Source organism: Homalodisca vitripennis, chromosome 1 (genome assembly GCF_021130785.1).
Source record: "Homalodisca vitripennis isolate AUS2020 chromosome 1, UT_GWSS_2.1, whole genome shotgun sequence".
In the NCBI taxonomy this organism is placed as follows: domain Eukaryota; kingdom Metazoa; phylum Arthropoda; class Insecta; order Hemiptera; family Cicadellidae; genus Homalodisca; species Homalodisca vitripennis.
The window spans coordinates 47,136,483-47,151,124 of NC_060207.1; the positions used below are offsets into that span (position 1 = coordinate 47,136,483).

Sequence of the window (14,642 nt, forward strand, 5' to 3'; positions counted from 1 at the left end):
GATGATTCTGAGTGGAAATTTGTGATTGTTCCAGTTGGTCTCCAGCAACACAAACCAGCGGAACTGGCGCGGTATCCTGATCGCCCTGCTGGTGATTCTGGCTGTGCTGGCTCTCATCGTTACCTCGGTTGTGCTGCTCACGCCGCCGCCGGACGAGGGGCCGAGGGTCAAGGGTGTCCGACTGAAGTTACAGGACATTCTCTCTCATGACCTTACACCCCTGCGGCACAATGGCTCTTGGATATCAGGTGCTATATCTTCCAAATTACTAGTAGTGTTACATTCTTGTGAATAATGTTTGCCTTCGTTACTAGAAATTAACAATAAATTTTTAAATTAAAGGTATTCGTAGAATCTCTTAAAAATTACTTTTAATTAAAAACTACGAATTTTTGGTGACCAATATTAGTTAGAGAATATGTGGGTATGTATTTGAGACATTCATTAGACAATCACAAATATTACTTATAAGTAGGGAATGAATTTGTATCCAACCGTTCGAACTTCAGTTTGTAAATATAATCATATATCTGTAATACAATTGTTATAATAATTCATTATTACGGATAAGACAGAGCCTTCTTCAAACCGCATTGTTGTCCATCCGTCTGTTTATGTATGGATAACTTTGTGAGAAATCTTTTAGAGCCTTAAAACTTCATACATAATATGTTCCTCTTAATTGATAAAGAACACTACTAACCTTAGGATCAAAAGGTCAAAGACCAGTATGTCCATCTTTTGGCCGTGTGTGCTTATCGCACTCTTCATAGAAAGGTTTTAGAGACTTGATACTTGGAACATAGGGTTTTCTGGGTGCAAGGGTGAACTATATTGATTTTGGGGTCAACTGTTGAAAGGTCTGTTAATACGTTGTATCGGGTAATGGGGACCCGGACAGTCCTATTACGCTAATGTTAAATTGTGTATTTTGTGGATCACTTTCTTCAAAATCCATTAGAGATAACCAAATGAAATTTTTACCACACATTCTTTGACATTATTAGTACACTTTAACACAGGGATTTTAAAAAATACACATTTGTTTTAAAAATTTAATTTTTTTTATATGCTGCTAATTTTTTACTTAAAATTTCACATATAATATTTTATAAAATATTAACTAACGTGCTAATTAACAAATGCTCGTGTTAAAGTGTTCAAATAATAGCCTAGAATATGTGGTAAAAATTTCAGTCTGATATCTCAAATGGTTTTTGAAAAAAGTGTTCCACAATGTAAAAAAATGCAACTTTCGGGAATCGCGATTTAAAGTAATGCGTACCATTTCAATGTTGTAAAAAAAACAGATTTTACTTACAAATTGTGTTTAAAACAGGCCAGCCCCATAACTTGGTTGTCTGTGTCTTCTTCCTTGTCCTCCAGCTTCCTTTTAGATTGCCTCTTGGTCTGCCTTGCCCTTTTCTATAATTCAGCAGAAGCGCGCATTGAATTTCGAAGCCTCTCGGTGTCTAGTAATTTCATTGTAGAAACAGTGTTTTTGCCAATTGAAATGCCCAATTTCTGTAGGACCTTACATTTAGTAATCTGTCCGATATTAAAAGTTGAAAACGGCTTTATAAACTCCAAAATGTAAGGTCTTTATACCCACAAATCCAGTTTTTGGGAGGCGAGCCCATATCACACTATTTACACTTTCGTTAGGGTTTTTAGGTCTTTTTGTGTAAACAATTTTTCAAGAGATCAGGATCTGACAGGCTCCTAAACACTGGCCTAATAAACTCCATAATAACTGAGGGGATATTATTTTTTATGTTTGTATGTCTCACCAGTTACAAGAGATCGGTGATACTTGCACCAACTTTCAGCGCCTTTTGGGCAAAGACCATGTTGAGGATTTTCATCACTGGATGACTTGTGATGAAATAAAGCCAATATTCCTTGCTTCATCTCTTCAACTGTATTGCTCCTTCTTATGGTTTGGCCATAATAGGCCTGGAGCTGGTCTATAGCACTTGATGAAAGGCGGTTTTTACTATTCAGTGGTTTACCATCAGCAAGTTTTATGGAATTATTATAGGACTTTAGTTTGCGTAGCCTAGTACCCATCCGCTTTTGTATGTGTCCAATACACTCTAATTTGTCTATTAGGACATCTGCTCCATAAGGCATCATCTCTTTTACTGATAAAGTAATGAGTACTACAACAAATAAGTTGCGTTGCTCAGCTATGAGGTGTTGTTTCCTTGCCATATTTACGTAAACACACTTTCGAATTTATTTTTTTTATGAGTGCTAATAAAATTTAAAATATGAAGTGTTGTATATCAAAATGTTCACAAGAAAATTGTCTACAAAAATAAATAAAAAAAGTGAAAACGTAATTTTTACCAAATTTTTACTGTCCGGGTCCCCTTAAATGTTAAAGAAGCCATTTGCTTTCTTATCTTGGTTTTAATTAATATATTTCCTTTACACTATGAATATATTTTATAACTGTATTTGTTATAAGTTTGAATTTGTATTATTAATTTTACATTAAATTCGTAACAACAATATTATACTTTGCAGGCGAGGAGCTGATGTTCAGTGATGATTCTGGGGGCATCAGCATATTTAACGCTGTCAATCTCACCACGAGGGTCCTCATGACTAACCAAACATTCGTGAGTTGATCTGTTTACACATTTATATTCTGGGGGCATCAGCATATTTAACGCTGTCAATCTCACCACGAGGGTCCTCATGACTAACCAAATGTTCGTGAGTTGATCTGTTTACACATTTATATTCTGGGGGCATCAGCATATTTAACGATGTCAATCTCACCACGATGGTCCTCATGACTAACCAAACATTCGAGAGTTTATCTGTTTACACATTTATATTCTGGGGGCATCAGCATATTTAACGCTTTCAATCTCACCACGAGGGTCCTCATGACTAACCAAACATTCGAGAGTTGATCTGTTTACACATTTATATTCTGGGGGCATCATCATATTTAACGCTTTCAATCGCACCACGAGGGTCCTCGTGACTAACCAAATGTCGTGAGTTGATCTGTTTACACATTTATATTCTGGGGGCATCAGCATATTTAACGCTTTCAATCTCACCACGAGGGTCCTCATGACTAACCAAACATTCGAGAGTTGATCTGTTTACACATTTATATTCTGGGGGCATCATCATATTTAACGCTTTCAATCTCACCACGAGGGTCCTCGTGACTAACCAAACATTCATGAGTTGATCTGTTTACACATTTATATTTTGGGGGCATCATCATATTTAACGCTTTCAATCTCACCACGAGGGTCCTCATGACTAACCAAACATTCGTGAGTTGATCTGTTTACACATTTATATTCAGTTATACGAGGATGACAATATTCTTCCACAGTATAATATGTAATATTTTACTCTGCAAGAAAGTAGTTGTTAAACTCAATAATTTGTTCCAGTGCTGTACTTTGTGTATTTAGAAAATAATTTTTTAATTCATACCATAATAATTGGCAAGTAATAGTTTTAGAATATAATATATAATAGTGTATTTAGAAACAACAAAATGTTACATGATTATACATGTAACTTGATTGTGCACTTTGGGCTTCTGCACTTGTATGTATTAGTAGATAAATATTTATAAATATATTTTTAATGTAATACGTGGAATAGAAACTTAATTTATTTTAAAACTAATTACTTGAAAGCCAATTATTGAGACAATTATTATCTGTATTATCTTTTGTTCTTTTTTAAATCTTCGTTGGGCACCCCTTCCGTCCTAATTAACTTTTAAAATCGAATACATTTGTCCAAAATTTACAATTATACAGGAATAAAGAGACATTTTCAGCATTTGATCGTTCTGGTTTTGTAGCACACCGATCCATTAAATCTTTGAGTAACAAATATATAATTTAATTCCATGTAAATAAAACTAATGCCTAAATTTGATTATCATTTGCTCTTGAGTTGTGGCGGCATCCCTAGATTATCGGAAATGGGTGGTTCTAGTTCCCGTCTACCACACCGTGCCAGTAATATACACGAGTATATTTACTGACCTACTAAAACCTTATAAATGTTGGTGATTTTTTTTAATATTTCCCGACCCACCTTTATGCGTAGATTGTGAATTCTTCATCCATAACGCACTCATGACACTGACAATTCTGATTGAATTAAATTCGTACGACTACACATTCAAAATGTTGACAGTGAAATCTTAAGTCAAATTAGTTGTGCCAAAATTGTATAGTTCTGTGACAAAAATAAAATAAAATCCTGCACTATAATACTGAGAAAATTCTATACTATATGGTAGTCACATATGGATAAGTCACACTGCACCCAATCATCACATCCTTTCATGTAATAAAATTCCCTTAAGACATGTGTTTTTTTATAAATTGATTACTGTTATATCCTCGTCTAGTACTTTTTATGTTGAAATAGTTCTCTAATTGAGTACTGTAGTAAACAATTGTGTTGTATTGTATTGACTATAACTGTCTTTCTTTATATCTGGAGCTTTCTCTATTGCAAAATTGTGAATTGGCTACTTCTATGGTACAGTGACGATTTAAACATACCTTGTTTTTAAGAATAGATTCTGTATTAACCATTAGTAGACGACAATACAGATACAATTGTATTACATCATTTTAAAGATTAAAAACAAGAAACTCACCCAATATCTTTTTATCACTATTATGTTTGCCCTGTATTAAAAACCAATGGTTTCTGCTACCTGACATAACGAGCCACAACAGAGGAGGTAAGTATAATTGAATATTTTAGGTACTTCTAATAATATAATACAAGTTGTCAATACTGATTACTAGTAATTTTACATTATTCAGTATCATGGGACATATTTCACGCTGCAGATTTACAACAATAACAAATAATAAATAAATAAACAATAATAAATAAAAAGTACAAAACATGTTCTAATTACTGTATTTATAATTCATTTGTTTTTTATTTGCATGTCAATTGCAAAACCACACTTCCTGTGGTAGTGAGAAGAATGTAGATCAGCCGTGCCTTCACAGCACGGTTTCTCTCCACCCCTCCTCTCACTCCATTCTTTCTGGTCTTTATCAAAGATACAATGATCTTGATCATCTGAATTCTTTCCTTCTAGAAGACAATACTCTCGACAGCACAGTGACCTACAGCACACCTTCTCGCAAACACATCTACAGCAAGGTGACACATCAAGGAATCGCTGGCAAAAGCCTTTAGTCTTTCCCGCAGTTCTGTCGAATAACCCTTTCTTTCTACGGCATATGCAAACGTCATCTGGTACTCCTTTGGGTGATTTTCGCCCTTTGGCACAAATACCGTGCTGAGAACAGTACGGGTCAGTCGTGCCGTTATTCCCAAATCTGAGTATATGTGCCCCGATATACGTGCCGTGTTCCGGACAGAAAGGATCGCGATCTTCACCTGATAGACATGAACATAAAGGTCCATACAACTCCGATTGTTTCGTACCGTTTGGTTTGAAGGTGCCGTGTTCACGGCAATACGGGTCTTTTATTTTTCTTGTCGGGCATGTGCACAGTCGTTCACGTATTCCTGGACGTTTCCTACCGTTCTTACCGTATTTTCCATGCTCGACACAGAAAGGGTCACCTACATTTTTTCGTGGACAAGTACAAAATTCACCTAAGTCTTCGGCTTCCTCTCTTATTTCAGGTCGTCGTTTTCCATGTATAGGACAAAACGGATCACATGTACACATCAGACCATCGTAGCGTTTCGTCCTTTTGGTCCCGTTGGTGTTATACCTCCCGTGCTCAGGACAGTAAGGATCTGTTGCATCTGCAGGGCAAGTACACGGATCTCCGTACTCTCCTGGATACTGTTTACGCCTGTATTTTGCCGTGTGTAACGCAATAAGGGTCTCTTTCGTATCTTGAAGGACACGAACAAGGTTCATCAAACGGCTTTGGTCTTTTCTCCCCGTTAGTTCTATAAAGACCGTGTTCAGGACAGAAAGGATCAGCCTCCTCTTTGGAAGGACAGGTACAGCAACCGTCGTCATCTATGATACCCCAGTCATCTATAAGTTTTGATGGAAGTGACCTCTTACCTCTAGGTCCTGTACCTTCACCGTGCTCAGGACATCCAGAATCCGGGTGATCCTTATCTGTGCACGTACAAGCAAGGCTCGGTGTCCTCACACAAGTACACTTCCCGTGGTTAGGACATTTAGGGTCAGGCTTGCGTTTGTCTTTACAAATACATGTTCCATGCTGGGGACAAAGAGGTTCGGGTTTTTCCCCAACTTTACAACGACACGATCCGTGTTTAACGCAATCAGAGCTGAACTTGGCAATGTCTTTGCAAAGACAAGCGCCATGTTCGGGACACTTTTTATCTGGTTTTGTTACATCAGTGCAAATGCAAGTGCCGTGTTCTGGACATTTCTTATTTGGTCTCTTTTTATCGGTACATATGCATTTTCCGTGTTTTGGGCAGTCCTTATCGGATTTATCTGTATCTTTGCAGATACAAGGTCCGTGTTCGGGACATTGTGGGTTACGCTTATATTTATCTTCACAGATACAATGTCCGTGTTCAGGGCACTTTGGATTAGGTTTATCTTTCTCAGAACAAATGCATTCACCATGCTTGGGACACTGTTTTTCAGATTCGTCTTTACAATCACACTTTCCATGCTCAGGACATTCTTGATCAGGCTTATTTTCGTCCGTACAGATGCATTGACCGTGTTCAGGACACTTTTTATTCGGGGCGTCTTTATCCGTACAGATGCAATTTCCGTGCTTATGACAATCTTTATTTCTAGTTTTACAAATACATTTACCGTGCTTTGAGCAATCAGGATCTGGTACAGTTTTGTCCGTACAAATACACCTTCCATGCTCGGGACATTTAGGATTTGGCTTATCCTTCCTCTCGCAAATACATTTACCGTGCTTAGGACAATTACCTTCAAATTTGTCCATATCCTTGCAAATACATTTTCCATGTTCGGGACAAAATTGATCGGGATGTTTTTTATCTTTACAAATGCACTTACCGTGCTCTGGACATTTTGGATCTGGGTTTTCTTTATCTTTACAAATACATTTGCCATGTTTTACACAATCTTTATCAGACTTGTCTTTACCGTAACGTCTGTCACCAGCCTCATCCTGAAGGGGCTTCTTACCGTGTACTAGACAGGTCGAGTCCGTTTTATGTTTACTCGGGCACGAACAAGGCTCTTCTTCTTCGGGGAACATTGATTCTTCAATTCTTCCCTCCCCCGATATTTCTATAATCATATCTTTAAATTGTATCTTATCTTTTTCTGCCATTATTCTTAGTATAATAATGAATAATTCAGTCCAAACAATATGTTTTACAAAGAAACCTCAAGAAACTGTGAAGTAGGAAGGTTGTTTGCTGGGTAATTTCAAAAGATTATTTCTTATTTTAGTTTGTTTGAATTTTCATTCGTACTTCATCTTTGATGTGGAGTTCCGTCAAATGGTTCCAAAACCTGAAATAAAACGCTAGCTTAATTATTTATGACAACCAAAGTTACATAAAATAAACTGAATTTGTATTATATTGGTCAGAAAGTGCCGTATTGTTTTATTTCATGTATTAAAATTTACTAATGAAACTTTGTTAAATTGTTAGATTTAAATTTGGGATTCAAGGTTGTAAGATATGTGGAATCGACACAAATTTTAAAAAAACTGCGTTACCTGGATTTAAATTTGTTTTAGTCCTTATTTTTGGATGAAACCCTTATTATATTTGTTACTTTGACTTAAACATTGACAGTGAAACAAAAGTATGTCATTTGGAACAACTTAAAAAAAATCACGGGTGACTAATACAATTTAAAACTAAAATAAAAAATGAAATAAATAAACACATTAACGATAGTCGGAATTTTATTAAGTACAGTTCTTTATTTTAATTAGTCATTCAAATCTAAAGCAAAACATTTTTACTCTCCAAATACTCTTTTTAAATAGACGCAAACATTTTACTGTTGGTTGAAAAAAATGCATTTGCGTGAAAAAAGAAGTATAGTCAGTCAAAAGTGTTTCACATTACTGTTTAGATCGAAATCTAAAGTACTGAAAGTTCGCGCCTTTTGAGTGCAGACGGCTTTCATAGCTATATGTGTATATTTTCTTGATCGGGGCATCAAGGCAAACTCAGATGTGGCACTGGTAGTATTTCAGATCGAAAAATATTACAGGGCCGAAGTAGACGCTTTTTGATCTAAAGAAGTTTCTCGGACCTACGCATGTAGGCTTATATATTATGTTTATCGAGGCAAAAGGGCAGCTCAACAATTGCGCCGGAAATATAATTGTTGACAACAAAGGGAGTGCCGAATCTAAGAAAATTGAATTAAAACTTATAAAATTTAAAATATTGTCCTTATATTTTAAATATTGGACCTTGTAATGAAATAGTGCAAGTACATTGTTTTAGATTTTTTAAGAAACATAGAAATATTAGATTTCAAAACCTGAAATGTAATATGTGTTTGGTTAAGTAATATATAGTATAATACTAGCAGTTACTCGCGGTTTCGCACGAAATTTCAGTTTTAAAATAGTGACAACGTAAGCATATTCTTTTTAAATGCCATTCCAAACAATCCTGAGATAAATGATAGTCACTGAAAGATATTAAAATCTCTTGGTCCATTCCATATCTAAGTTTAAAGATGGAGCCCTGAAGTAGGAGATTGAAATGGGTTTTTTTTATAACTACCTCTGAAATTATAATTACTACCTCTGAAATGTCTTGAATTTCTCTTTAATATTTCGTGATATTTTATTGAATAACTCCAACGATTTCAGTAACGAACCATTTTAGGCCAGTGTGTAGAAATCGTAAGTCTAAAGGAAAACTAAAGTAAATAAAAGGCAAGAAGGGAGTTTTAAGACCACTGGCGGGTATGTCGGGAGGATTTTTGAAACAGGAGTAGGCCTATATGTTTATCCATCTTTGACCACACCCTCTCTTCCAGTCTTGCACTGGAGCTGTAGAAGAACTTTTCCTCTTGTGGCTCTTTCCCACTTTAATCTCGTCCAGTGTGCGGGTTTTTGTGTGTAAGCCCTTGATTTAAGGAACCCCTACAAGAAAATCACAAATGCTAAGGTCTGGGGAGTGAGCTGGCCATGCGGTGTATCCAGAACACGTGTTGATTCGGCCATGAAACTTGCCTCTCAAAAAGTTTATCACCTCATTGGCTGTATGGGCCAGTAGTCCCATCTTGCTGGAATCGCATTCTCCTCCATACTAAACAATTTCTCAGAAGTTCAGTGATCAGGAACTTATGTTACATCAACAGATAACGTTGCGAATTGACCGTAGCTGTTGAACGATCACTCTCTTCCAAGAAATATGACCTGATGGCACAGTACCTTTGGGACTATGCAGAGGACGTTCATGCAGCTGTTTAGGGGTTGTAGCAGACCACTAAACAAAGTTCCGCTAATTAACACAACCGTCTAGATGAAAATGTGTTTCGTCATTTCATCAGGCATTACAAAATCAATCATTTGCTCTGCACACGCTTTCCGCATTGCATAATCATTGGCTTTACCTACTGGAGAGTAGCCATTTTATGTCAGTGGAAATGCAGATCAAAACGCAATATTCGTCTTACTGAGCGGTCAGACGTACATACACAAAGCGGCAGCTTGTTACTTGTGCAATATTCTCTGGTTTCCGGAATGACCTTAGACTGTGTGACTTAAAAAACATTGGTTTGGCTCAGAATACCCTAATTATTAACAGGTACTTACAACTCTTCGCTAAGAATTTGCGAGATATATGGTTGGCCTGGTCACTTTACATTCTGACGTATTATTTTGAAGTCAAGAAAAGTTCTAAATATCGTCTCGGGGGGGGGGGGGGGTGAAATTGGTTCTCAGTGTAGTTTTTTTATTTTTAGAGAAAGTTTGATTGCAGTTCATTAAGATACACTTTCTGAAGGCAGAAAACTTCTTTTATTCAACAACAATAACAATATTCCTGTCTTCAGGACAGGAATTTGAAGCAGAAAGATTTGTGACAACTTATAATGAGGCCCAAAATAACTGTTTAAAATAAGGATATGAACATTTTACGGAATTTGCATGAAAATGACTGCAAGGAAATTACATTTGTATTTACAAAATATATATTTTCTTAAGAAACGTTTTTTAATAAATAATATCGTAGGGGATTGTACCGTCTCTGAATATATAAATCATAATAGAGGTATTTATTTTGCCTTGCCAGTGAGGTAATTCAATATCAGCATTGAATTCATAATCCGTTTTCTTAGTAAACAAGGTTGAACACAGACCAGACTTCGGTACAGCGTGGGAGGCTTTGCTTTTGCCCCTTGGGTGCTCTTAGAAGAGTTCCATTGCATTATTATTGGTAGTGGAATATTATTTCGTACAGCTCTGAGGTTGGTGATATCATACAAATACAGATTTCTAAACAAAACATATTTAATTTAAATAGGATTTCCGTTCGATTCTGCAGACATACCGTGACTCAGCACCTCACTTCGTGTTGTTACAGAACAAGAATGCTGTATAACAAATTCATTACTCTTCAGGCAAAATTCCTATGGCACTACTTCGGGCATAGGCGTATTCTGGGGGATTGTAAACCCCCTTCTCATTGATATAAATATTCAAGGTATTTTGTAACTTATGTGAAACTTTAATTATACTCGTAGTCTAACAACGTTAATATCTCAGTTACGTTTGGATTTGTTTTGATATGTTGTCTATAACAGCTGAGAGAAAGAAAAACAGTATTTGATACAGAATGAAGAGTCAATGTCTAACCCGTAGTGGTTGAGAAATAAAAAAAATACCAGCGCCTTTGGCGCACTTCCCACGCTTCAAGCGAGAGAGACGGCGAGTAATGGCAATGAACCTACCGATCATCATTTTGAACGGCTAATTTGTAATATTTTTAACGACACTCTTACCTCTCGTGTTGTGGAATTAAGTTGTATAATAGTGGCTTTTGTTACTAATAAGTACCAACAGTGTTAATGGCAACGAAATATCAGTACGACACCTTTAGTTTACCAATTGTACTATTTTAAAATCTTATATATACAGTAAAGTTTGACTTGAGGCATTAAAAAAATGACCTCAAGAGATTATTACGTTTTTGTGTATATAAATACAAGAATAAATACAAATTAATATTACTAACCAAGAACGCTTTATTAGCAAGTAAATTTTAAGCTCATATTCAAATAATCTCGAGCTAATCTCTCGTGGTCCTTAACCTCAGACTATCCGTAAAAACGCAACAAAATGTTATTAAAATTTCGGAGAAAAAATCCTCAGAAAACTATATCTTATCTCATCCTGAACTCAAATATTCCATCTTAAGAAACTTTTTGAGATAGTTTCTTAAGATGGAATATTTGAGTTCAGGATGAGATAAGATATCGTTTTCTGAGGATTTTTTTCTCCTGAATCTCTGGTAATCCGTGGTTAACAACGTTAAGAGCGTTATTTGCCTAAAAAATTAGCTCATTTTGACCAAGGGAAGCCACAGCTCTACGAGGAAATTAAGTTACAGCGGTAAATAATACATCCCGGTAAATAATACATGTTTTTTTGCTGTTATATAGTGATATTGTTTTTTGAATTGAAGAGAAACCCTGCTGAAGTGTTTTTTTTTTTCTGTTTAATTGAAAACTCTATTCCAATATTCTAGTTGCAATATTTTTCCAACATTTTTATTTATTTTTGTTAATAAATATTGTACTTCAATTTTTAAGTTCATCATGCTTGCTTCTTAAGAACTACTAAATAAAAGGCATTCGTGGCTAGACAAGTGAGATTGGAGAGTTTATACATTTGTTATGTAAAATATGTTATTAAAAATGCTATCAATACCGTGTCTCCTTTGTTTATATCCTAGGTTGACGTCTGAAATGGTTTGTCTTAAAACTGTAATGAAAAACATGTAACATTAGAAACTGGCTGCACGATTACGCTGCAGATCTAAACGTAACTGTACGAAACTTAGTAGGGACTTTCTACAAGTGAATAGTAATGTGATAAGTTCGTCGATGGCGCTAATTCAACCAAAGAGGGTGACCAAGGATTATAACGTTTTTCTACACACCTATAAGCGACACCTTGCTGTTGGATATATTTTAACCAAAATTGAAATGTACATCGAATGTGACACATTTTAACCCAGGATGGGGGTTTCCGTGTAATTTTAATCAATGAGGTGGAGCCACAGGCCAAAACCGGGAAACGGCAAGAGGCCAGTAAAGACCTAGGGCTGCCAGAGGTCAGGAACTGCCAGAAGCCGACAGCTCCTGTGGAGAGCTTCCAGAGGCCGGGACCTATGAGATGCAGGCAGTTCTCAAAGAGCCGGTACTTTTCAGATGCGGAGAGGTGCTTGAGGCCAATATACAGGGTGTTTGAAAAGTATGGGTACGGCTTAATATTTTAAAAGCCATAGGAGATAACATCTATAAACTTTGCACAGTGTCATATGGCTATGTAAACTATTTTTCCTTGCTATTACCATGACATGCCAACCATGGGGGGACGGCCCACAGAGGAAAACACAATAAATACCGATGTTTTTTAGTTTTATTTATTGTGTTATAAATTTATGACATAATTTGCTAATTGAAAAAAGTTAGTGAAAACACATTGGTTAGTAGAGTGAAACGCCGCCTACCGCATCAGAATACGACGATCCAGTCAGAAATGGCAGCGCATAATGTACTTCACAATGTGTACCTAAAACAACCCGCCATTTCTGATTGGATAAACCTTTTGAGATGCGGTTTGCGGCATTCAACTCTACTAAGTGAGCTCTTTCAAATGAGGTATCACTCGACCCATGCTTCAATTTAAGATTTCCATGTTTTCCTCTGTGGGCCGTCCCCCCATGGTTGGCATGTCATGGTAATAGCAAGGAAAAATAGTTTACATAGTCATATGACACTGTGCAAAGTTTATAGATGTTATCTCCTATGGTTTTTAAAATATTAAGCCGTACCCATACTTTTCAAACACCCTGTATATTGTAAAGGCTGCTGCCAAAGGCCTGGATCTGCCGGAGGACTATAGATCCAAAACGCCAGGAACTGCAAGAGACCGGTAGCTGCCAGCTGCCAGAGTCTGGGCTTTTCCAGAAACCAAGCTTCTATAGATCAGGAGATCTCCAGGACCAGGAAATGTTAAATATGCCAGAAGTAGTGACTTCCTTGAGATCAAAACCTGCTAGAGGCCAGTAGTTACCCCTACAACCTGGAACTACCAGAAAATGGAAGATTTTTGAGGCTGAGGCTTACAAGAGACTAGAGATTGCTAGAGGACAGGATCCTCCATAGGTCGGGGACTACCGACGATCAGATACTAGGAAGTTCTAGAGATTGAGAGCCTGTAGAGAATGCTAGACTTGCCCTTGGCTAAAACCTGTCAGAAGCTAGAACCTGCCTGAAACCGAAACCCGCCCGATACTGAAAGCTTCCGAAGGCCGATGTAGAGAAAACACAGAGACCGACAATACCGGAGGCCGGTAACTGTTAGAGGCCTGAAACTCCTTGAGGTAGAGAGCATTAAGAAGCCTGGCTGAGGACATTCAGGTTTGGTGCTTCCAAAAACAGGTCAGAAGACGGAAGCTCTCAGATACCGTGATAGGTTGAAACTCCCACAGTTCGAATAATCCCAGTGGCTAGTAGTTGCATACACACGCGCGCGCACGCGTGCACATATTATATAAAGATTTTCAGCTACTATATATTTAACCTTTGCCATAAAAACATTTAAAACGTACTTTAATCCAAACCTCAGATTTTGGTTCGGTGGGAACTATGTTCTTAATTTTTTTTTTTTTTTTTTTTTTTTGGAGTAAACCCCAAATTCTTAATCTATCCCCTCCTGTATTTCACTACACCACCCTCGGGAACACAGGAGTTCCAACAGGATTGTCATCACCTAAAGGAACTATTTATTTTCCAAGTACTTGGAACCCTCTTCTGAACGTCAAGAGGTATCCATGCATTCCAGAGATAGTGTATATTAGGAAAACGTCAGAATCTCTGCAACCTATCATGTACACCTATAATGATAAAATAAACATGAACATGTACCACAAAACTACTCTACGAATCTTATTAGCGTTATACAAAAAACTATTTACTTGTAAATCGCAATCTCTTTCAATCTGTGCTTCTTCAGTAATATAAATGCCTCTAAATTCATTAATAATATAATGCGATAAATCTACGTAATTTTATTAAAACAGCGAACATATGGTTTATACACAACGAGAGTTATAGATGGGTAAATCTTCAGTTATTTCTATGTTAAAACCATTTTTCAATTATCATTTTCAAGTTATCTTCCATGTACAAGTGAACGTCTCCTATTATTCTATGATCACTGAGTATCCCCATAAGTTGTATTTTATTTGCATGTTGAACTGGCACTTCTTCCTTTCTCTTCTTTTTGCTAATCGTTCCCAAAGCTGACACACGAATCGTGTCAATGTCATCATTGCTTATTTTCACACTGTTCCGTTGTATGTTATATTTATTTGCGCTTTTACTATCAAAAGTATAATTGTTTATAACGTCTTGCTGAGCCTCAGTTATAGATCGTCTTCTCGATTCCTTA

At 36.6% G+C, this 14,642-nt stretch overlaps 2 protein-coding genes across 7 annotated transcripts in view; one reads left to right on the top strand and one right to left on the bottom strand.

The window, feature by feature from the left end:
• LOC124360715 (inactive dipeptidyl peptidase 10-like) overlaps positions 1–14,642 on the top strand; it is a 247,872-nt gene that overhangs the window by 170,919 nt on the left and 62,311 nt on the right. For 3 of the 4 annotated variants that reach the window (XM_046814555.1, XM_046814572.1, XM_046814563.1), the window contains 2 exons: positions 35–248; positions 2,533–2,627. In XM_046814555.1, the coding sequence (XP_046670511.1) occupies positions 35–248; positions 2,533–2,627 (309 nt within the window). Of the gene's footprint in view, positions 1–34; positions 249–2,532; positions 2,628–3,071; positions 3,306–14,642 lie in introns of those variants that run through there. The other variant, XM_046814580.1, reaches the window with a different exon arrangement.
• Positions 4,920–14,642, bottom strand: part of LOC124360733 (rh5-interacting protein-like) — a 35,733-nt gene continuing 26,010 nt past the window's right edge. For all 3 annotated transcript variants that reach the window (XM_046814621.1, XM_046814629.1, XM_046814637.1), the window contains one exon: positions 4,920–7,495. In XM_046814621.1, the coding sequence (XP_046670577.1) occupies positions 5,850–7,310 (1,461 nt within the window). In that variant the 5' untranslated portion in view covers positions 7,311–7,495 and the 3' untranslated portion in view covers positions 4,920–5,849. The remainder of the gene's footprint in view (positions 7,496–14,642) is intronic.